Below are 24,063 nucleotides of genomic sequence, written 5' to 3' on the forward strand. Positions count from 1 at the left end.
GTGTGAAGGTTCACGGTAGAAGAATGGAATGGAGCTAGCCCACCACAGTGCTCACGGGCTGTGGTACTGACCCTCCACATCGTGGGTCCTACGTCCCTGGATTCAATTGACCCAGGATGGAAAATATTTGGGGAAAAACTGCGACTGTACTGAATATGAACAGACTTTTTTATTCAGGTCATTATTCCCTAAACAATTCCGTATAATAACTACTTTTGTAGCATCCACATTGTATATGATACCATAAACCATCTAGAGATGACCTAAAGTATGTAAGAGGATGGACACAGGTTCTATGCAATATTTACCCATTAGAGACTTGAGCAACCATGAATTTTGATATCCTGGGGGGAAGGAGTCCTGTCACCAATCCCTGTGGATACTGAAGGGCAATTGTGTACATACCCCATTTGGCAAAAATCTAATCAAGAACTTCTCAGTGCGGTGGAAAACACCTGTAATCTCAGTCACTCATGAGGCTGAGGTAGGAGGATTGTAAATTCAAAGCCAGCCTCAGCAACTTAGCAAGGTTGAAGCCCTGTCTCAAAATAAGACATTTTAAAAGGGGGCTGGGGATATTGCTCAGTGGTTAAGTACCCTCCCCCCAAAAAAAAAAAAAAAATCTTGCAAGAAGAACCAATACTAACCCAAAGTACTCAACAATGGCAAAGGCCTGGAGCAAATATAAACACAAAGATAACATTTGAATAAGGAAAGTCATCTTAGCACTAGTGTGATTGCACCAATATAACATGGCCACCTTAGGAAACGAGGGATCTGTTAAGTAGACCATCTAGAAATGTGCCACACTATTCCAAGATTCCGAGTCTTAAAGTAGAAGCGTATAACTAATGTCACTCTATGCAATTGGAGTTACTCTTCGGATTTCCCAACCTATCTATCCATCCTTTGTTGGCCTCCATTTAGTGGCCTCCCAGTGGATTGGAATCAAAGTCTAAGTTCTTATTACAGCCTCTGTGACAGTCAGGGTCCAGCCGGAAAAACAGAGTTTAAAATAGAAAACTCATGAAACAGGTGGCGGAGAACTAAAGAAAAAGGTGAACACTGAGGTAACATAAATCACTAGTACAGGAAGCAGCTACCACCTCTGCGAGGCTGGAGAACAAGGTTGTGTGATCAGAGCTGGTAAATCTGGTAAATTGAGAGAGGGAGCCCTGGGGAGCTAGTTCTTTTTTTCTTTTTGCAGTGCTGGGGAATTAAACCCAGGGCCTTGTGCTTGCAAGGCAAGCACTCTATCAACTGAGCTATCTCCCCAGTCCCTTGAGAGATAGTTCTTATGCCTCCAAGAAATGGGGGCCACCAAGTTGCTACTGACCCTCCCACAGCCCTATAAAACTGGGGCCCAGAATTCTGATGGTGGGTACTGCTGGCACTCCGGGAGTGTACATGGAGGTTGTTTCTGTGAGTGTGGAAAGATCTTGGAGGCTGAACTAAATGCCACTGCCAGAGTGGAATGTCACAATCGAGGAGGCAGGTAGGGAAGAGCAAGCATGCAGCACAGAGCCCTGAGCAAGTCCCTTCTCTGCCTGCCTTCCATCCTTCCTCCTCCCCTGCTAATAACAGAACCCAACACTGGCTGGCAAGAATTATGATTTGCAGCCCTGATTTCAGAGTGGCACTGAGAAAGGTGGATTTTGAGCTGAGACACCAGCTCCTGATGTAGCTCCTGCCCCGCTTCGCAGCCCAATCCCTTTCATCATCCCCCCACCATGGATTCACCTCCAATCACCCGACTGAGCTTCTTTTAATTTCCCAACCACCATTAAGTGTTTGTATTTACTATTCCATTTTCCTGGATATAGCTTTTTCTTTAGATCTAAAGTCACCAACTCAAAGAGGACTTCTGTGATTTCACCAATCTAAAAAAATAACCCACTCCCATTACACACTTGGTGATATTTCCCATTTTCATTTTTTCTCATAACATTTATCACTTTTTAAGTTACCTTTTACGGCCAGGTACATGGCACAGGACTGTAATCACAGTGACTCTGGAGGCTGAGGCAGGAGGACTGCAAGTTCAAAACCAGCCTCAGCAATGAAGCAAGGTCCTAAGCAACTTAGTGAGTCCCTGTCTCAAAATAAAGAAAAAGGGCTGGGGATGTGGCTTAGTGATAAGATACCAAAGTCCCTGAGTGGAATCTCCAGTAACCGCCCCCCCCCCCCCCGGCCCCCCGCATTTGTGAAAGTACTGGGGAAAGTAGATTTTTTTAATTATTATTTTTTGTGGTGCTGGTGTGGAGTCCAGGGTCTTACGTATGCTAGGCACAAGTTCTATCATTGAGCTACGCCCTCATTCCTTACTACCATTTCTTTTTTTTTCCCCCAGGGGATTGAATTTAGGCGAGTTTTACCAATGAGCTACATTCCCAGTCCTTTTTGCATTTTTTAGAGACAGGGTCTCACTAAATTGCCCAGGCTGGACTTGAACTTGCCATTCTCCTGCCTCAGCCTCCTAAGTAGCTGAGATTACAGGTATGCACCAAAGTACCCGGCTCAAACCTTTCTAACCTAGGAATGAATGAACCAAACTTCCGGGGAGGTCGAGGTGTTGGAGATGTCAAACTGGAGGAGCTAGGATTCCCAGGTCATAAGGCGAGGTGCAGGGGTCAAAGGTCGGGTTCCGGTCAAGACCAAGAAGAACCGGAAGTCCCAGATCAGGTCCACTTAGCCCGGACCTCCAGCCGCGTGACTAAAGTAACCGAGGCGGAGCTTCAGCACCGAGAGAGGGAGGAGCTTGCGGTCCCCCAATGGCAGTTCAGCTGTCCTTCCACCGCAGCCAATCAGCGCCAGGAGACGGTCAAATTTAAACCCCCTCCCACCTCCTCCGCCGGGACCTGTCCCGAAAGCGTTTGTAGAAAGTGCGGCCGCTGGCCCCGCCCCCGGCGGGGAGGCGGGGAGAAGGGCGGGCTCTCGCACGAGTTCGCCTATCACGCCCTGCAGCCTGCGGAGAGGCGGGCGGCGGCGCCAATCAGGGTGAGCAGCTGCAGCTCGCCGGAGCAGTTGGCTACAGTTGTTGCAACTTTTTTCGAAAGCTCGGTTTCCCGGGAGATCCAGGCGGTGACAGAGCCGGGCCATGGCTAGAGGTATTTGCTCGGGTGGCCAGCGCAAGGGGCGGGGGTGGGGGTCCCCAGGAGGGAGCCGGTGGCGGCGGGAGCGGCGGCGAGGTGGCGCCCTCCTGCGGGTGGAGCGCGGGGACCCGGGGGAAGGGGCTGCCACAGAACCTTCCCCGCCCGCTCCCCGCCCCCTGCCCCCTGCCCCTGCTCTGGGAGCCCGCAGAAGCGCCTCCCCCGCGGCGCCTCGGTTTCCTCTCCGGTGCGGCGCCCACTGGCCTGCCTCTCCAGAGGCGGCACAGCCATATGTCAGCGCCCTTTGGAAACTGAAGACCGGGGCACCTCCGGGAACGGTTGCGATTGTCCTGAGGGAGTGGGGGGCGAGGCTTCGCCCACCTGGGGGCGTCCGTCGAGGGGCAGGAAGGGACCGAGGCGAGGGCGCAGACCCGTGGCCGGCCTCTGGGGAGCGCGGCGGCCGGCACCCTCCTCCCCACGCCCTGAGTCAGCTCTGCGCCGCGGGGCGAGGGCCGGCCGCTGGCACACTTGGAGGGGAAATGTGTCCCCGGCACCTCCCGGAGCAGCCCTCCGCCCAGACGCCGGCCAGGACTCCAGCCCACCGCGGAGGGCGTGGGTGGGCTTGTGCAGCCGCGGCCGGCGACGTCCCTGCCTTAAGTCCATCTTTGCATACTTAGTTTGCTGTCAGGACAGTGGAGCCCACGTTATGCGGCAAAGAGCTCTCCAACCGCTGGTCATTTCCAGCGGCTATGTCTCCTGCACGCTCAAGGGCCAAAAACTTAGGCGTGACAGGTGACTAGAATTACTATTTTTTAAAACCGAGTTGTAGTATTATATTGTTCTCCAAATCCCAAGGCATCGTGCGTTGGTAGTAATTTGGCTTACTGTAGTGTGCTCCCTGTAGCAATAATAATTTAATAAAGCACGATTCGTTCAGCAGATCTTTATGGGGCCCCTTTGTTTTCAGGCCCTACACTCGATTGCATCATTTATTCTGTCAGCATCCATGTAGGGTCTTTTGGGACAAGACTTCCCCAGGGATTTACTAATTTATTTTGTTAGTACTGAGAATTGAGCCCCTAGGCGCTTTACTGCTGAGCCACTTCCCCATCACTTTTTATTTTTTATTTTGAGAGAGAGTATTGGTGAGTTGCCCAGGCTGGCTTCCAACCTGTGAGCCTCCTGCTTCAGTAGTAGTTGGGTTTACAGGAGTGGCTACTGCACAGGACTAGACTTCCCTAGATTCTAGTGAAGGAATGAGGCCTAGTGAACTTCTTCTTTGTAACCCAATTCAGAGAAAATTAAAACTCATATTTTTCCTAAAAAAGTGTTAACCATCTAAAAGTATACTCATCTGACAAGTCTTAATAAAACTGATTCTCTGGTTTGTTTTTCCCATCACTGCAAAAACATTTAAACTACCGGTTTCAAGAGTAGTGCATTAAAAAAGAAAGAAAGAAAAAAAGTGCTTTAATTAATCTATGGGGGGAACTAATCATCTATCATTAAAATACTTAAAATAATAATTATTGAGGACCAGGCAGTGTAACATATAAATGTTATTTATATAAATGTTATTCCCATTTTTCAGAGGTGGAACCTGCAGTCCAGCCACCTTCCAGACTAGCCATACTGTGCCTTTGCTTATTCCATCCCCCACCTCCCTTAATTAGCCTACGTGAAGGTCAAAGTTTTCCAGCTTCTACCATGGTAGGCTTGCAAATCACCTTCGTAATTATTGGTTAGAGATTCTCACTGTCTCAATTGACCCCAGGATTAGTACTTATCTGTTTCTTAGGCTTCACTACTCTTGCAAACTAGTGAATTGGATATTTAGGATTGTAAACACCAAATTATTTACAGCATAACAAAAGAAAAGGTCAGGTTTATCTTCTAGAAAATCATTCTTTGTTTCAGACTTGCAGTTCACTTTGAGAAGCCCCAGCAAGTTACACAAACTGTTCAGATACTAGTCGACTCCTCTCTGGTTTTGAAGTTTTATTTATTTTTGTGGTACTGGGTATTGAACCCGGGGCTCTTAACCAATGAGCCACATCTCTAGCCCTTTTCTATTTTTTTATTTTGACAGGGTCTCACTAAATTGTCCAGGCTGGCCTGGAACTTGAGATCCTTCTGCCTCAGCCTCCTGAGTTGCTCGAATTACAGACATGGGCCTCCACACCCAGCTGGTTTTAAAATTTTAGTCATGTAGCTATTTACAACCCCAAGTATTTTAGCTTGAGGAGGATCAGTCCATCTACTTTTCTTATCTCCTCTGCCACTGTCAAACGGCCCTTTCAAATTGTTCTTCTTGTATTGTGACCATTTCCCGTTCATTATCCCTTCACAGGGTAAAGTAGTCCCCAAGAATACAGATTTCTAGCATGTGACCCTCACTCCTCTCTCCTTCCCCAACCTTCCCATTGCTCCCAGGATCAAATCCACAGTAGTCACTGTGACCTAGAAGGTCACCAGCAGTGCCAGGGTGACCCCCCTGCCTCACCATGCCCCACCTATTTTTGTGTTCACTGCCATATCCTTAGCACAAGGCCTGAAACAAAGTAGGTATCCAATAAATGTTTGTTGAATGAATGAATCAGTATGTTAGCATTTGGATTCAAGAGAAGCTATATACATTCTTTGGTAAAATATGCTTATCTAACAGAACTAGTTTCAGATCCCACCCAGTGTCATCTCTTTCTATAGTTATGGAACTATTAGACAAGTGATTTATTTGCACTGAGCCTCAATTTCCGCATCTGTGAAATAGGAATGATAGTTCCTTCTCATAAGTTACTGGGACATTTAAATTAAATAATGCAATATTTCAGGGCCTAGCACATAAACACTCAATAAGTGTTAGTTACTAGTAATATCACTGTTGCATTATATTTCTATAAAATCCTGGGCAAAATGAAGCATCGGTATTTCCATTGATGGGTATATATGTTAGACACATAAACAGACAGAAAAGGGAAGGACTGTTTTAATACTTACACTGAATGATTTGCATTTACTTATTCTGGGTACTCAAGCTTTACTTAGAGGAATTGGTGCTAGACTTGTAATGTATCCCCTGCATTTAGGGACTAATGTTTGGTGAGCGCTGTGGCCATCAGTGTGGAGATTGAGAAGGGGTTAGGACAGTAATGTGAAGTGCACAGAATGATTTGTATGGCTACTTCCTTCTCTAGAGCCAGGATTCCCATTGTAATTTAACAGCAAACTGCAAATATGCTCTGTAGATGTACAGACACTTCCAAGTGGCTGGATGTCAGAGTGTCGCTTTGGAATCCTCTTTCTTCCTCATCCCGGGTATTTAAGCATGATAGACTCAGCAGAGGGCATGGGCAGAATGCCCTACCATGCTGGAGTTAAGGGTCAGGGTGGGACCCTGTCTTGATGATGTTAAAGCCTGAGTTAGCTGGGGAGGCATTGCCCTGAATGGTGTCCTGTCATTTAGTCCTACTCAGTCCTATCCCTTCTGGTGGGAGGCAAAGCAGAGATGTGGCTGCAGCCATTCGTTTACCTGTATATGTTGGAAGCTGCCTTGGATACATAATGGAATGAAAGGTTCTTGGTTTTTACCCATGAGGAAGATGAGGGCCAGCCTGGGGAAGTGCCTTGGCCATGGCCACAAAGCATCATTGGGGCAGGTACAGTGAGAGAAACCCAGGCAGTAAGAGCTGGACATCTTGAAGTACCTTGTTTGCATCTATGACTTTGCACAAATACAGTGACAAATTTTTGGCTGTGGGCCCACAGCTCTAGCAACTACGGCACAAGGCAGTGAGCTCTGCAGAGACAGCCATCAAGTGCCTGGAACCCTGTCTACCTGGACATTTTCTCATGGGGGACCAGGCAGGAGCACAAGGTGACCTGGTACACCCTCTGCAACCCCATTTGCTCCTCCTAAGCTCAGTTGCCTCATCTGTAAAGGGAAGGTTAGTGGCTTGGAGAGCAGTCTCCAGGGTCTGTTGGCCTGGGCTAGAGGCCCATTTCTAGTTGTGAGATCTGGCCATACTCCTCACTTCTCTGATGCTTATTTTCCCCATCTGTAGAAAAGAGTTCATAATGGTGTCTACCTTCATGAAGCTGTTGAGATAACTATGCCAGGAAGCGCCCAGCAAACTTATCATTACAAGCTAAGGCCTTGTTTCCTCAGGCCTCCTATCAGCCAAGTACAGAGCGCTTAGGTTTGACACCTAGCCAGTCACTTCCTGGTTCTGTGGCTGTGGGCGAACTCCTGCCCAGCCCTTTAACCTCAGCATCCCCATCTTTAACTGAGATGGCGACAGTGCCTGGCCCCGCGGACTGGCGGGGAGTTTGACGTGTCTCTAGAGACGTCAGTGAGCACAGCTCCGGGCGCACCCAAGGCCCTCGCCTCGCGCGTACACCGCTGCTGGTTTCGCCAGGCACGGGCCGGGCTCCCAGCACATCGTGGCACCCGCGAGCGGCCCCGGCGGGCGGGGAGCCTGCCGTCATTCCGGTGTTTCGCACCGGTCCTCGCCCAGTGGCTGAGGACGCGCGCGAGGGGGCGCGCCCGAGTCCGGATCGCCTCCCCCTCCCCCGCCGCGCCCCGCCCCTCCCCGCTCCGTCCCTCCCGCCCTCCGAGGAGCCTCGCAGCGCCGCCCCTGCCAGCCCCCTCCCCGGGCGGGGAGCCGGACGGTGGGCGGCGGCGGCGAGCGGGCCGCGGAGGACGCGCCGCCAGCGCCTCTCCTGCGTGCCTCGCCCTGGGCGGCCCGGGGCTGCCGCGGCGCGCGGGTGCCCGCCCTGCCTCGCAGGCCATGGGGGAAGGGGGCGCCGTGGGGCGCCGCCGGCCCTTCCCCGGGGCGCCGCGGCGGCGCTGGTGGCGGCGGCAGCAGCAGCAGCAGCGGCAGCGGCAGCGCTGGTGGCCGGGCCGCGGCGGCGGCGGCGAGGGCGCGGGGCGCGCCGCCATGGGCCTGGCCGGGCTGCAGGTGGGTGTGTCGGGCCCGGCCGCGCGGGGGGCGGGCGGCGCACGGGGCCCGGCCGGGCCGGGCGGCGGGAGGGCGACGCGGGCCCCGGCCCGGCCCGGCCGGCCGGCCCCTGCCTCCCGGCGGCCCGGGCGGCCCACCGCCGCCGGGCCCTCGAAACATGGCTGCGGCGGGAGGCGCCGCCGCGGCGCCCGGCCCGGGAGGCCCCGCTCCCCGCCCCGCCGCGCCCTGAGCGCCCCCTCCCCCGCTTCCCCCGGGTCCCCCTCTCCAGGCAGGAAGATGTCCAAGCCCCGCGCGGTGGAGGCGGCGGCGGCGGCGGCGGCGGTGGCGGTGGCAGCGACGGCCCCGGGCCCGGAGATGGTGGAGCGGAGGGGCCCGGGGAGGCCCCGCACCAACGGGGTAAGCAGGCACCCTCCCCGCACTCAGCGGCGCCCGCCGGACCGGCCCGGGCCGCGAGCACGTGGTCGCACCCGGGCCCCCGCCCGCGCCGCCCTGGGGCGCCCGGCCGGGCAGCTTCCTCTTCTGCCGCCTGGCTGGGAGTGGCGGCCGCGCTCGGCTCCGCCATGACCCTGGCAGGGATTGACCTCGAAAAAGTTTGGCGGTGGCTTAATGTGGCTTTCCACTCCCCGAGACTCGACGTATTCAGGGGTGGCCGCCTTCCCAGGGTGTGCGGGGCCTGCCTGGGTCCCCCAGCAAGCTCGCGGGTTCGCTGACTTGGCGTTTGGTGGCTCCCCAGGCAGCAAGGCCCGCATTGTTTCTGGGGAAGCCCTCCCCCTGTGTGCTCACTGGGAGGAGAGGCCCCACACCCAGGGACCGGCAGTGACCTGTGCCCTAACCCTGTACCAGCCTGTCCACTGTTAGTAGTCGAGGTGCGGTTTGCCATAGGGTGACGACCCTAAATGTCCTGGCCCTTCTCTGCTTTCATTAGCCTCCCTCACCACCCTGGAGAATCTGCCAACCACAGCCCAGGGAGGAGGCTGGGCCATGGTGATTTGAGAGAGGGCAGGCTGGGCACGTAGGAGGCTCAGGCAACACGACAAGCCCTCCCAGCTCTCCCAGCTGCCCTCAGGACCAAGTGATTAATCGCGTTCCCTGAGGCCCGTTTCTATGTTAGAGTTGCTGCTCCTGCCAGGGAAGTTAGCTTCTGAGCTCAGCCCAGTCCTCCATATTCCCAGTAAGTTTTCCTTGGGCCATTTGGACCTCCATGATGCCGGTAGGTCTGCTCTGTCCTATGTAGGCCTTGGTATACGACTGGTTCTCCTGCTGGCTGGATGCCACCAGAATTGGAGACCTCATGTGTTCTTGGACCTGGGGAATTCTAACCCTTCCAGTGCTCTCCTGAGAACTGGGGCTGGCATCCCCTTGTAGCTTAGTTGTTGATAGATGATGTCATTTGTCTTTTGTCCCCTTTTTTTGGTACCTGAGATTGAACCCAGGGGCCCTTTACCACTGAACTGCATTTCCAGTCCCTTTTTAAAATTATTTTTTTCTTTTTTTTCTTTTTTTTTGGTGCTGGGAATTGAACCCAGGGCCTTGATCTTGCAAGACAAATACTCTACCAGCTGAGCCATATCCCCAGCCCCTAGAATTATTTTTTATTTCGAGACAGGGTTTTGCGAAGTTGCTGAGACTGACTTTGAGCTTGTGATCCTCCTGTCTTAGCCTCCTGAGTCGCTGGGATTACAGGCGTGTGCCACCACACCCTGCAGTTTTTTGTATTCTTATTTCCCCTTATATGCTGTGGGATCTTTTTCTTTTTCAAGCCTCTTTCAGAATACACATTTGTCTTTTTAGGAGAACGTATTTGCCGGGCAATCAAAGATCTATTCCTACATGAGCCCGAACAAATGCTCTGGATTGCGTTCCCCCCTTCAGGAAGAGAACTCAGTTGCACATCACGAAGTCAAATGCCAGGGGAAACCATTAGCTGGAATCTACAGGAAGCGAGAAGGTAAGCCTTCAAAATGGTCTTATTCTTAGCTGCTTAGGTTGCAGCAACCCTCTCCTTTGTGAGGACATATTAGTGTATGTTTATCCAGCCTTTCCGATCCCAAATTTGAGAAATTTGAACCATGTTCCCTCTTTCTGCTAAGAAATACAGGGAAAGAAGTGGCCTGTCCCAGGGTGTGTGCCCTGTGGGTCTGACAGCTTCTCCCTTCCCTCGCAAGAGTTAGCATATCCTTCAGCTTGTCTTGCCAAGTTGCCAAACTAGTGCACCTGACCTGTAATTAGAGAGCCTCATACGTGTGAAAAGTGTAGATTGTGCAGACACGGTGATTGTATGCTATGTAAATGCAGGGGACCAACGTTGTTCCCTTTGGTGGGCCAACCCAAATGTTCAGTGTTACTCTCTGAAGCAGCTGACTCTGCAACAAGATGTCGAAATAAGATACTGAATGAGGGCTGGGTTTAGCTCAGTGGTAGAGTGCTTGTCTAGTATGCACCAGACTCTGGGTTTGAGCCTCAGCACTCAAAATAATTAATTAATTAATGCCATGGTTATGGAAAATTCTGTCTGGTCTACAGGCAAGCTGAACCCTATCAGAATCTTGCTCTTATCCAAATATTCTCTTTTGAAACTTCAGTGGGGAGAGTGAGTTCTTTCCCAACTAGCTAAAACTTGCCAGACAGGAGCAGAGCCTCTGGCTCCCAGCAGCTCCGTGGGGGAAGCTTTGTATTTGCCAACAGATAATGTCATAAGGACCAGATCCGAGAACCAGGGATGGGGCAGGAGCCTGCCCTCAGCTTGATTTCCCTCAGTGCACAGAGTGATACTATTTTAGTCTATCTCAGATGAGTCGGGTTTTAATCCTAACTGCCATTTGGAAGGAGGATCCTGCGCTTCAGTGAGCCTCAGTTGTCTCCTCTATAAGTTGGGAGCGGGAGGAGTCCTACCTCACTTGCAGGCTATCTAGAGGATCGATTTCATCGTTGATGCAGAAGGGCTTTGGAACATGCTCTAGATGAGTTTTCCCCACCGCCAGCACCATGTCCTAACTCATCCCTGTCCCTGTAGCACTTAAAATAGCACCCGCCACTCAGGTGTGGGGAAGGGACACGTGTGGTAGCCAGCCAGCCTCATATCTGTTTTGGGATAGGGCAGAATGGATATTATCTCAGATAAGCTCATTTATTTTGTTCATGGTGTTACCAAATGGCAGTGATTAAATTTGGAGTCACATGCACTTTGGAGACTTCTAAGGGCCAGTCTTTCACCCCTGATTCCATCATGGCAGAGTGACTCTCACACCTGATTCTTTCATGGCAGAGTGACTGCAGGGGCGATATTCATGGGCACAGTGCACTCCAGGGGTTACCCCTGCCACAGTGTCCCCAGTTCCCTCTGGCTCTGCTCAAGAAGGCATGTAAAGGAGTGAAGATGATCTGGATGGCTATAGTCATTTATTTATTGAACTATGTTCATACGTCGTGAAGTCGATCATTTTAAATGTACAGTTCAGTGGTTTTCGGATAGCCACAGAGTTGTGCACCCATTATCCCTGTCTAAGTCCGGAAGATCTTCATCACCTTGAAAGAAACCCGTGAGGACTGGGCTTGTGGCTCAGTGCTAGAGCGCTTGCCTGGCACGGCTTAAGCACTGGGTTTGATCCTCAGCACCACTTAAAACTAAGTAATTAAAATAAAAGTATTGTGTCTGTCTACAACTGAAAAAAAAGGGAAAGGAACCCACGAGGAGTCAGTCTTCCACTTCTGACCCCCATATCCTCAGGCAGCCATCGCTGCTTTCTGTCTCTCTTTGCTGTGGTCATTTGGGATCAGTGGAGTCACGTAACGCAGCCTTCTGTGTCTGGCTCTTTCATGCAGTGTGACGTTTTCAAGGCTCGTCTGCGTTGTAGCATGATGTGCTTCGTTCCTTCCTGTGTCTGAGTTGCAGTCCACCATGTGGACGGACCATGTTGTTTAATCATTTGCTTGTCAATGGACATTTGAGTTGTTTGCACTTTTTGGCTATTATGAATGAGCTGCTACATTCGTGTACAGACTTTTGTATGGACATATGTTTTTAATTGTCTCAAGTAGTTACCTAAGAGGAGAATGGCTGGGTCCTATGGTAATTCTGTGTTTAATGTTTTGAGGAACTGCCAAAATGTTGTCCAAAGTGGCTGTGCCGTTTTATATTCCTACCAGCAATATATTACTTATTTTAAAAAGTAAATCATTAAAGAAAATTGTTCTCTAATGCTGGGGCTCCAGACTTGTCAAGAACACATTTGTAGTGCATCTCAGCTCGCCAGCCTGTCCATGCTGAGAGCCACTGGGAACTTGAGGCTTCAACCCCCTTTGGTCGGGAACTTGTTAGGCGCAGCGGCACACGCCTGTAATCCCAGCTACTTGAGAGGCTGAGGCAGGAGGATCACAAGTTCAAAGTCAGCTTCAGCAGTTTAGTGAGAACTTGTCTCAAAATAAAAATTCAAAAGAACCAGGTGTGTAGTTTGGTGGTAGAGTGCTTGTCCAGCATGTTTGAGGCCCTGGGTTGGATCCCCAGCACCACAGAAAGAAAGAAAGAGAGAAGAGGAACTTGTTTTGCTAAGTGTGAAAGGATGCATGTGGAGCAGTGCTTGGGAAGAGTTTCTCCAGTCCCCTCACTTGTGTCGACCAGCAGCTGTGTGCTTTAGGAATTGAGCTTGTTTTCTGGGATCTGAAACCCAATTCCTAAAATCGGTTCCTTGGGTGCTCCTGGCAGCGCTGCCGTCGGTGGGGCTTCCCAGGCCTTCTCCTGCGTCAGGAGACAGCCAAATCCTCTGCCGGGTGGGTAGAGTAGAGCCGGGCGCTTCCGCCCTGATGGCTGGTGGGCACTGGCCCCGGGGGCTGGGCCCTGCTCTGGATGCTCCCTTGATCCTCTGTCTGAAGGTTGGGAGACAGAGTAGAGCATAAACCCCTGTCTTTTCCCCCCTCCACTGCAGAGAAAAGAAATGCTGGGAACGCCATACGAAGCTCCGTGAAGTCGGAGGAACAGAAGATCAAAGACGCCAGGAGAGGTCCCCTGGCACCTTTTCCAAACCAAAAATCTGAAGCAGCAGAAACTCCAAAAACTCCAGCCTCGTCTTGTGATTCAACCAATGCAGCCGTTGCCAAGCAGGCTCTGAAAAAGCCCCTCAAGGGAAAACAGGCCCCTCGGAAAAAGTAAGTCCCCCTCCAGCCCTCCTCCCAGAGCAGGGCAGTTTGGTTCCTGTGACCTCCAGGAGCCCCGGTGCCCACTGGGGTGAAGCATCCACCTTCTCAGCTGCTGTCAGGGCAGAGGCTCAGACCCCTGAGGTCTCTTCCTGAGCCAAGTTCATGCCTGCTCTTCCTGTCCCTCCCTGGTGAGAGTAGGCAGTCTGTCCTTAAAACTATCTCTGAGGCCCCCTGGGCAGGTGAGCGGACGTTCCATCAGGCCCCAGTGGACAAAGGACAAAGGTGTCGAGTGACTTGTCTGAGGAGCCGCCTCCTAAGGAGGTGTGTGGGTGTGGTCTCAGTCCTGAGGTGCCTTTTCTCTTCCTGCCCAGAGCTCAAGGAAAAACGCAGCAGAACCGCAAGCTCACAGATTTCTACCCAGTCCGCAGGAGCTCCAGGAAGAGCAAGGCTGAGCTGCAGGTAGAGGCGGGCACGTGGTCGTACCGGGGCCGGGACTTTGTGCTGTCTTGGGCCAGGCTGCTTGTCTCTGTGGCCTCGTTGTCCCTCATTGTCATAGCAGAGTGTGCTAGGGTCGCGGGAGGCGTTCCAAGGAGCTCAGCCTGCAGCCTGTGGCACAGAAAGCAGGTGCTCTCAGGGCCCCTCTTCCAGAGCCATTTGGAGTCTGGAACATGAGGAAGGCCACTTCTCCTTCAGAGGCTTGTCTAGACATTCCCATGTTGTCATGCAGGGTAGTAAAGAGCGTGGTTGGAACCACTTTTTGGTTGTGTAAGCTCAGGCTGGTCACCTACCCATTGACACATGCGTGCGTCTGTAGGATGAGCAGATGAAGTGGCGCCTGGTGGGGTTGTTGAGAGTAAAGAAATGGGTTCAGAGGTCTGGGACACAGAAGGCCCCTTAACTGTGACTGTCCCCATTACTTCCCAATGTGGTCACTTCCCGCCCAACTGGAAACATGCAAGAAGGCCAGCCAGCCTGTGGTAGCCACACCAGGGTGTGCCAGGCAAGGAACTGCAGCGTCATGTGTGATGCAGGGGTGTGGTCACTGCCGTCCATTCTGGAACTGTGGGTGTGGCCGGGCCCCAGCACACACTTACCCTCTCCCACAGCCCTCTCGGCCTGGGTGTTCAGGATCACCTCCCTGCCGAGGAGGAAGCCCAGCTGGGCAGTGTCAGCATCTTGACCTTCACAGACTCCTGCACGGTTCATGTTAAATCTGCAGATGTAGATACAGAGATCTAGTATGTTCTCTCTCTCTCTTAGTTGAGGAGGCTTTGTTTAAAAAAAAAAAAAAAGAAATTAAAAAGGGGTCCATTTTTCTAACCCCAGAGAGCTGCTTTGGCTTTATTTCTGGAGAAAGGCAGTTTCTTTTGGCCAAGAATGAGCTGTTATAAAACATTTGCAGGCCGTGGGAGGCTGTGCTGGGTCACTCCCGAAGGCAGCACTGCAGAGCGAAGGCGGCACCAGCCAGAGCCAACTCCGCCCCGCGGGGCTGGAGCTCTGTGTGCTGCTCAGGAGCGCTGGGCTCGGGCCTGAGTTCACCTTGCTGTAATGAAAAGCCAGGGCTCTGTGTCCGGAGGAGAGAGGGGCGCAGTGACTCGTGACACGACTCTGCTGAATCTTGGCGAGGGTGCTCGGGGGGCCGGTGCATGTGCTTCTCAAAGCTGGCACTGCAGACACAGAAAGCTCGCCTGGTGCTGGACCAGGAACCAGTTGTGGACAGAAGCCATGCTGTGCCCCTTCTTGTGTGGGGGGCTCTGCCAAGTGAATGCTGTGCTACTGCTGACCATAGCCGTGAGCCTGCTGTTGGCCAGGGAGTAAGGCTGTCTCTGTCCCAGATAATATGGCTGTTTGGGCCAGGGTGTGTATTCTCTTGAGTGTGCAAAGAAAGCCCCAGGGTGTGGCCACTGGGGCTTGTCTGAGGCGTGGCTTTGATCTGACCGTACTACCCAGTAGGAACTGACCCACGCTGGGTCCCAAGGTGGATGGGGCATAAAAGGTTGGTCTGGTGGGCAGGAGTGGAACTGGCATTTCACTGAGTGGACAAGGCGAGCTGGGTCCAGGGGCCAGGCCAGGGCAGGAGGGAGGAATCAGGGCTGCAGGATTTGAGCCTGGGATGGGTCCGGGATGGTGGCCCAGCCCCCTGGTGCTGTGCGGAGGGCCCTGTGGCTGGCTGGCTGGTGTGGAGGGGTGGCGGCCACACTGGAGAGGGAGCTCCGCCTTCTGACACGCTTCCTGGTCCCCCCACCCAGCCCCAGAGCCGGATCCCACCCTGGGCTTGGGAGCTGTCGCCTCCTCTTGTTCACAGCCCACCTCACTCTCTCAGGCTCTGCCAGCCCCACTCCATGTGCCACAGGCCAGCGTGGTTCCTGCCAGAATCCTCCTTGGGAAGCGCAGAACTAGCTGTTGGCAGCCTCAGGCTCCTGGCCTTGGACCAGACTCTAGCTCCCTGCCTCTGTTCAGGGCATCTAGCTGCCCGGCTCCTGCAGGCCATGTCAGTGTCAGCAGGAAAGCCCGTCGCCTGCCCCGTGTGTCCCTTACTACTGCTCTGCATGCCGCCATCATTATGAGGGAGGGCGTGTGGCTGCTGAAGGGGTTCGCTCCTCTTCGGTGTCCCAGGCAGGAGTCTCCGCCCCGAGCAGGGCAGGCCCCTGCGCTCCTGGAAATTACTCGGGTGGGGAATGAGTGCCATTTTAAAAGACCATTGTGCCCAGCACAGTGGCGTAGGCCTGTACTCCCAGCCATCCAGGAAGCCCAGCAGGAGAGTCACAAGGACAGCCTCGATAACTCAATGGGACCTTGTCTCAAAATAAAAATAAAAAAGGGCTGGGGATGTAGCTCGGTGGTAGAGGACCCCTAGGTTCAATCCCCAGTACTGCAAAACATTTTTCTAGAAGGGCAGGAGGGACTGGGCATGGTGGTGCATCCCTGTAATTCCAGCAACTGGGAGGCTGAGGAGGAGGATCATGAGTTCAAAGCCAGCCTCAGCAACTTAGCAAGGCCCTAAGCAACTCAGCGACACCCTCTCTCTAAATAAAATACAAAAAAGGGGATGTGGCACAGTGGTTAAGCGCCCCTGGATTCAATCCCCAGTACCAAAAACAAAACAAAAAAAAATGGTGAGGGCAGGAGGGACAGCGAGTGCAAGGGCCCCATGGCGGGAGCAAACTGGGCCTTCAGAGGAGCACCTGTGAGGCTGGAGGGCGAGGGCATGGGCCAGGCAGTTGCATGGGGCTAGGAGGTGGGTCTGGATCCTGCAGAACCTCGCAGACAGAGGGAAGTCTGAGTTTCATCCCAGTAGCAGTAGAACCTTTGTTTTTCTTTAAATGAACTTTTAATTTTGTAATTATCTTAGATTTATAGAAAAGTTGCAAAGATAGTACAGAGAGTCCCCACAGAGGCCTTGCCCAGCTTCCCATTGTTAACATTTTTTAAGGTACCGGGGCAAAGTTGTTACAGTTAAGGAGCCAACATTGGGACCCGAGTGCTTGCAATTAAGTAAACACCGAATGGCGGATCATCTACCTTCTTAAAAAGCCCTCGGGCTGCTGAGCGGGGAATGGGGTGCGGGTGGCAGAAGAAAGCCAGGAGACCAGCAAGGTGGCCGTGGTTGGTGTCCAGACGAGCACAGGTGTGGCTTGGAATGCCGAGCAGGTTGGACGTGGGATGCCCTAGGGGTTGCAGAGACCTGGTCTTGATTACCGGGGTCCCAGCACATGCTCATGTGTAGACCGCTGCAAGCTGGCTCCACCCAGGTGGAGGTCTGTGCTGTGCAGGGCCAACCCGCGGCTTCGAGTCCGTCTTCGTGTGGTCTGCTTGTTCCGTGGTGTCGCAGGAGAGAGCAGCAGACCCAGGTTAGGGCGGAGATGGGAGCAGGGTACCAGCTACACGGGAGAGGCCGCTGCTCCAGCTGCCCCTCTCGGCCGCGGGGACCCTCTGGCGGGGGGCCCTCCTCTCCATGGCAGCGGCTCCTGCAGCGCAGAGACCTCTAGGCCTCCGGGGCGATCAGCGGGGAGGATGTGGCACAGGCGTCCTCTCTGTAGGGCTCAGCCTCTGACGCCATAGCTGAGTTTACGTGGATTAGAATCCTGCCACGCGGCCCAGTAGAACACGTCTGCGTCCTGCTCTGCCAGTCAGCGCTCCGCTGCGGTGACACGCCCAGGATGGTCAGCGTGTAGCATGATGGTTTGTTTTCGCCTCACACGTGAAGGTTTCAGTCCTTGTTAGCTGACCCTATTGCTTTGGGTAAGCCAGCGTGTCACGGAGCAAGTAGTGACAGCAAAACCACTCCCCTCAGGGCCAGGAGGAAGAGAGAAAGGGCAAGGGCTGAGGTCCCTGTGCCCTTCAAGAGCATGTCCCCAGTGACCAGAAGACCCCCACGCCGTCCTCCCTCCTCAGGGCTTCGCTGCCTTCCAGGAGTGCCACACCAGGGACAAAGCCCGGAGCACAAGGACCTTTGGGGCACTTAAGATCCAAGATATCCTAGACCCCACTCTGTCCTTGGGCCAGCACTGGGTCCCTCCTGCCCCAGGTGAAGCTGGATCCAGGTGACAGTTGTCCCCCACAGGTGGTGATGAGACAGGGAGGGTGCTTGGGGCGTGGGCTGCACTGGGGCCCATGTCACAGAGACCAGCCACGGCCTGTGGTGTGACCCAGAACAACGCTGAAGCCGCTCTTTTCTTTTCCACCCAGTCTGCAGAAAGGAAGAGAATAGATGAGCTGATCGAAAGCGGGAAGGAAGAAGGCATGAAGGTAAGGGCGGCGGCCTCCCTCGGAGGCCAGGACGCGGCTGGCGGCCCCGGCGCCTTGACTCTGTCATCACTGACAAGTCAGATCAAAGAGCCAGAGAGGAAGACTGTTGTCAAGGAGGTGTTTCCTGAAGGGAGCACAGATGGGCTTCGTGTGTAAATGTTATCCAGAGAAACTTTTTTAAAAAGTGCAAATACCTTTTAAACTCTTCAATCCTGTCAGCCCAGCTACTCAAGAGGCTAAAGCAGGAGGATGGCAAGTTCAAGGCCAGCCTGGGCAATTTAGTGAGACCGTGTCTCAAAAGAAAGACTGGGGAGGTGGCTCAGTGGTACAGCACCCCTGGGTTTGATCCCAAGAAACACGCACATATGCACGCACAAACACACACACACACTAAAAATATTCATGTGTTTTAAAGTAAACCATTCAGTGGCGTTTAGAACATTCAGTGTGGCAGCCATCATCCCTGTCTAGTTCCAGAGCTGCTTCGTCTTCCCAAATGGAAACCTGGTACCTTGTGCCCACCTCCCGCCACCCATGCCCCTGTCCACCACCGTCTGCTGTCTTCACAGGAGTGACTCTTCGGTCCACGTCTGTGAACTGCACAGTGTGTAGCTGGTTGCATCTGGCTTCTTTCACTTGGCAAGATGCCTGGGCAGACTTTTCAAAAGAGAAACTGTTTGTCCTAGATTCTTTTCTACATGGCATGGCTCAGGACATTTTCTTTTCTCTTAGGTTTTTGTGTGTGTGTGTGTAAGGGGCAGGTTAATCTTGAACCCAGGACCTCTCGCATGCTGAGCACATGCTATACCACTGAACTACGCCCCTGGCCCTCTTAGTGTATTTCAAACACTGGTGGATCTGGCAGGAGGGGAGTACTGCTGCACCCCATTGGGACAGAGCCAGGGGCAGAAGGCTTCCTGTCCCACCCACCATCTAGGCAGACCCAAACCTAAGACTCGGGCCCCTCAAGTAGGTACCTTTGGACTTCATTTGTAACATAGCAAGGACAAACACAGAGGGTAAAGGATGGAATGCAGGAGAGGCTGGTACACAGGCCTGTGCTCACCCAGAGAGCACAGTGCACTGTGGACTGACTTCCCACCACACCACACCTAGCTGTGTGGCCTTGGACACGTGGCTCTGCCTTTCTGAGCCTCGGTGTCCTCATCTGCAAATTGGGGCAGTACCCACCTAGCAGATCACTGGGATCTGATGGAACAGTGCTTTGCAGATGGGCACAGAGCCGTGTGCACCGAGTAAAACCCTCTGGCTGTGCACCAGGAGCGCTGGGTTTTATTTTGATTGAGGCGAGCTCAGTAAAGCTGGTGAAGGACGTGGTGCAGGGCCCCAGGAGCCCTCCGGGCTTGGTGGCATCCACCAGTCTTATAAGCCAGTGCCTACTCTTGTCCACTCCTGACAGATTGACCTCATCGATGGCAAAGGCAGGGGTGTGATCGCCACCAAGCAGTTCTCCCGGGGTGACTTCGTGGTGGAATACCACGGGGATCTCATTGAGATCACGGACGCCAAGAAGCGAGAGGCTCTGTACGCACAAGACCCCTCCACGGGCTGCTACATGTACTACTTTCAGTATCTGAGCAAAACCTACTGGTAAGTGTACCCTCTGCACGACTCTCCTGCCCTCTGGGCAGAGAGGATGGGCCCCAGGGCCAGAGCCACAGAGCTCCATTGCCTTGGTTGGGTGCTTGCTGCCTTGATCCAACTGTGATGTGGCGCTTTATTGTTTTTGTTAATGTTTTTTTCGTTGTCAATGGACCTTTATTTTACTTAGTTACATGTGGTGCTGAGGATGGAACCTAGCGCCTCACACGTGCTGGGCAAGCGCTCTGCCACTCAGCCCCAGCCCAGCCCCAGCCCAGCACTGTCTGTTTTTCGTGTTTGGGACTGGAGCCGCCAGGAGCAGAAGTGTCGCGCAGAAGCCTGCTGGCAGCTCCCCTGACCTCTCCCTCCTCAGGGCCTCTGACTGGAGAGCTCTGGAAATCGCCGATCCTCCTTCCTGGCTCTGCCCAGTAGGGCTCGTGTTTATCCATTTATTTTTTTGCAAAACTCTGCCGCTGCCTCTCGCACCTCCATAAGGAGCCATTTGGAATCTACCCCAAGTCCCCACCCAGGGCCTCTGGGTTCTCAAAAATCACTTTAAAAAAATAATAACCTTTATTTATTTTTATATGGTGCTGAGGATCGAGCCCAGTGCCTCGCAAGTGGTTTACCTCTGAGCTACATCCCCAGCCCTCCTGAGGCAGGAGGATGGTGAGTTCAGAGCCAGCCTCAGCAGCAGCGAGGTGCTGAACAACTCGCTAAGTGAAACGCCCCGGGTCAGTCCCCTTACCTCCCCCAAAAGAAAACTGCTCTTTGAATTGAATGGCCCAGAACCTGGCTGTAGATTGACATGCCGCCAGGGTCAAGGCAGGCGTAGCTCCGCCGGATTAAAGCCTCTATCCATCTGATGCCCTCTCGCCCTCCCGCCAGCGTGGACGCGACCCGAGAGACAAACCGCCTGGGAAGACTGATCAACCACAGCCAGCGCGGGAACTGCCAGACCAAGCTGCACGACATCGATGGCGTGCCCCACCTCATCCTCATCGCCTCGCGCGACATCGCGGCGGGGGAGGAGCTGCTGTACGACTACGGGGACCGCAGCCGGGCCTCCATCGAGGCCTACCCCTGGCTGAAGCATTGACGCCGCCTCCCGCCGCCCCTGCTTCAAAGGACAAAAGCCCTCAAAGGGAGATGATTTTTTTTACACACTTAATCTTAGCGGATTACTTCAGATGTTTTTAAAGAGTATATTCAGATGCCTTTTCACTGTAGTATTTAAATATCTGTTACAGGTTTCCAAGGTGGACTTGAACAGATGGCCTTATATTACCAAAACTTTTATATTCTAGTTGTTTTTGTACCTTTTTGCATACAAGTTGAACGTTTGTGCTTCCCGTGCATGCAGTCAAAGACTCGGCACAGGTTTTAGAGGAAAGAGTCAAACGTGACCTAGGAAGCCGGGTGTCGCCTGCCTCCAGGTGAAGAGCCAGGACGGGCCCACACCCGGCGTCTGAGGACAGGCGGGTGCAGGGCCGCGCTGCCTGGACGATGTCTCCAAGCTCTTGTTCTCACGTCTCGACAGGCGCACCTCGAAGTGTATGACTATTTTTTAAACAGGTTTCGCAGTAAGCTAGTCTTCCCCTCTGCTTTCCTGAAAGCTTACTGACCGTGGCCGGGGCACGGCCGGGCCGAGACGCTCTCTTCCACAGGCGGCCGCTCTTCCGGGCACCCGGAAGCATCAGGGTGGGCAGTCACCCTAGAGGCGGGCAGGGACAAGCGCTGCTCCCTGCCCCTGCCAAGGCAGGGCTTCCTGAAACCGGGTTAATTCTTTATAGAAATGTGAACACGGAGTTTATTAAAAAAAATAATAATAAAAATTAAAAAAAATAAACAAAAAAAAGAAAAAAGGAAAAAAAACCACAGAAAACAACTTACTTGTATATAGGTCTTGAAGTGAGTGAAGTGGTTGCAATTTTTTTGTTTTGTTTTGGGGTTTTTTTGTTTTTGTAGAAGAGATTTGAGATGGTACTCTATTCTAATCAAAAATAAAGTTTTGTAGCGGGACCAGAAATTATTTACCCTATCCCCCCACCCCTTGCCCAATTCTGCTGGGTTGAAAGTTCCAGACCTGCTGTGGAGGCCTTCTGTTCGTCAGACCACCTGGTGTCCTTCCTGCGAAGCGCAGCCATAACTCGAATTGTGAGCCTAGAGCTCAGGACCGAGCACAGGGAGCGGGCAGGGCCCACAGCCAGGGCGCAAGGGCGCGGCTCAGGTCTCACCTTGAATGTGATAGCAGGAGGGGTTGCTGGCTTCCTCTTCCCTCCCCAGGGGTCTGATTCTCACGCACTGTCCACCTTCAGTCCATGGGGCTGGGGCTCCTATCCACCCTGGTCCCAGGTAAATGTGAATGGAGACAGGTGTGAGAACCTGTGCTCATCCTTATCCCCACCCTGGGCCTCATGATGGTGCTACCTAAGAAAGTCTTCCCCCACCCCCACCAGCCTGGTCAGTGGTCAGCAAATTGGAGGAGGATCCGACAGGAGTATTTAAATGTGAGATAAAATGTCTTGGTTGTACCTGTTTGTGGTTTAGCTTTGTATTTAAGCAAACAAACAAAAAAAGGAAATAAACTTGAAAGTTATTTGTCATCATAAAAATGAAACAAATTAAAATATTTATTGCCAGGCGAGGCCAACTATGTGTCTTTCTCTTTTTCTGAGGTAGAAGTAGAAATAAATAGGGTTTGATTTCCTATTTATTTCACAAAAGGGTCACACACCCACATGAGAATGAACTTTGGGGATTGCCCTAGGAATCCAGATAGTCTTGCTGATTTTGAGAAGGTTCCTTAGAAATCCAAACTCTTCAGTTCCTCACCCGAGTAAGGGGTGGGGGGGTCCTCGGGCACTTGTGAAGATTCGAATCTAATGCCTGTTGAGCCTGGCACAAGGTCTGCCGTGTAGCCAGCACCATCCATTTTGGATGGTATGATTTACTAGACCCAGTTCTTAGGTGGCTCAGCACATCAACCCAGCCTGTCGTGCTGGGAGGCCCTCCTCCTGGCCTGGATCTCAGTCCCCGCCGCCCACCTGTGTTAGTTCCCTCAGTCCCAGTACTTGAGCACTTAGCATCAGCTGAAGTGACCTTGGAGAGATCACTTCTCTGAAACCCGTCGAAACCCGTCCATCGAATAGGAGCAGTCTGCTTACCTGCCTTACAGGGGGTCCCAAGGACCTAGTCATCAGGTATCACTGTACTTTCACCTTGGAGGGGACCGCGGCCTGGTGGCCAGGCACTCTGGCCCTGGAACAGAACCTCTGGCTCCAGGCCGCTTAGCTGTGTAACCTGGGGTAGGAACTGGAGCTGAGGGGTCAGTTTCCTCCTGTGTGACAGGGAGAGTGATGTGTCTATACCTGGGGCGATGGTGAGGTTTGGTAAGTTAATATGTGAACAGCACTTGGACTAGCACTTTGCACATGGATAATTCTCAGTGATCAATGTTAGCTATTAACAGGATTCAAAATCGGTGTGGTTTTTACCATTTACAAGTGTTCAGGACCGACGAGCAAGTGCCTCCAAGTTCTGATATTTAGTTGCTATACTGATTATTTTTTGCAGCACTGGGGATTGAATCTGGGACCTCCTGCATACCAGGCAAGTGCTCCTCCACTGAGCTACAGCCCCAGCCACCCGCAATTTAAAATAAAATACTCTATTTTAGTTGTAGGTGGACACAACACCTATTTTTATTTTTATGTGATGCTGAGTATTGAACCCAGGGCCTCTTGCGTGCTAGATGAGCACTTTACCACGATCCCAGCCCCCCGGCCCCTATTAAAAATTTTGAAACAGGGTCTTGCTTAGGTGTCCAGGCAGACCTTGACCTTGTGATCCTCCTGCCTCAGCCTCTTGAGTTGCTGGGATTATAAGTGTGCGCCACTGAGCTTGACTGATTTGTTCATTTTTAAAAGATGATGACTGCTACAGCCATTTCTGGTGCCTTCTAAAGCAGGACTTAAACCCCTGCTTCTAAGCCTCCCCTCCTTGGGACCATGCTGGGTTTGTGGCAGCTTTCATCTGAGGTCACTCAGGCCCCGCTCTGGGAGAAGAGCTCCTAGGACACATCTTCCAGGACGCCTCTGCCCCAGCCAGGGAGGACCAAGAGCTGCTCTGCAGGATCCCTGTGCTTCCGTGAATCTCTCCCCAGGAGCCAGAGTCCCCAGGGCCTTCTCAGCATGACATTTCTTTTGGAGGGAACTCTCGCCATCTGCCCCATGAGGGCGGAAGCAGGAGAGCGTTCATACAAGGGGACCCAGTGTCTGGAGATGCAGGTGTTACAAAAACGGCTGATCAACAGCAACGCTCGTCACCCGGAGCCTACGTCATGCCGCTCTGAGCTCTGTACACAGGGGAGAGAGGAATGGCTCCCGTCCAGGGTTGGTCCCAGAGCCGTCTTCGCCCATCAGTCTCCTTGGCATAGTTTTGTTTTCCGGGTGTGTCTCTAAGTTGTGGCGCTTGGATTTGTTTCCCAAGTTGACTCTCTCCTCTGAGGTGCACAAACCTTCCTGTCCCTC

The 24,063-nt window shown here is 52.9% G+C and overlaps 1 protein-coding gene across 5 annotated transcripts; it reads left to right on the forward strand.

Annotated features, from left to right (window-relative positions):
• The first annotated feature begins 2,980 nt into the window (after positions 1–2,980).
• Kmt5a (lysine methyltransferase 5A) lies at positions 2,981–22,176 on the forward strand. Of its 5 annotated transcripts, none has more exons than XM_047561437.1 (8): positions 2,981–3,107; positions 8,316–8,443; positions 9,839–9,995; positions 12,970–13,189; positions 13,552–13,639; positions 17,870–17,929; positions 19,350–19,540; positions 20,420–22,176. In XM_047561437.1, exons 1-8 carry the CDS (start codon positions 3,098–3,100, stop codon positions 20,628–20,630), a joined length of 1,065 nt encoding a protein of 354 aa, XP_047417393.1. In that variant the 5' UTR covers positions 2,981–3,097; the 3' UTR covers positions 20,631–22,176. The 5 variants fall into 5 exon arrangements, with proteins under 5 accessions (XP_047417393.1, XP_047417396.1, XP_047417391.1 ...); XM_047561439.1 differs by lacking the exon at positions 2,981–3,107 and adding an exon at positions 7,991–8,047; XM_047561440.1 differs by lacking the exon at positions 8,316–8,443 and having other exon boundaries at positions 3,089–3,107.
• Positions 22,177–24,063: the final 1,887 nt, after the last annotated feature.

Source organism: Sciurus carolinensis, chromosome 8, assembly GCF_902686445.1.
Source record: "Sciurus carolinensis chromosome 8, mSciCar1.2, whole genome shotgun sequence".
Classification (NCBI taxonomy): Eukaryota; Metazoa; Chordata; class Mammalia; order Rodentia; family Sciuridae; genus Sciurus; species Sciurus carolinensis.

Coding starts and splice junctions, on each gene's coding strand:
- Kmt5a (XM_047561435.1), top strand. CDS start 7,877: ATGGGGGAAGGGGGCGCCGTGGGGCGCCGCCGGCCCTTCCCCGGGGCG. Junction 8,048..9,838: donor TGGGCCTGGCCGGGCTGCAG/GTGGGTGTGTCG, acceptor TTGTCTTTTTAG/GAGAACGTATTTGCCGGGCA. Junction 19,541..20,419: donor TATCTGAGCAAAACCTACTG/GTAAGTGTACCC, acceptor CCCTCCCGCCAG/CGTGGACGCGACCCGAGAGA.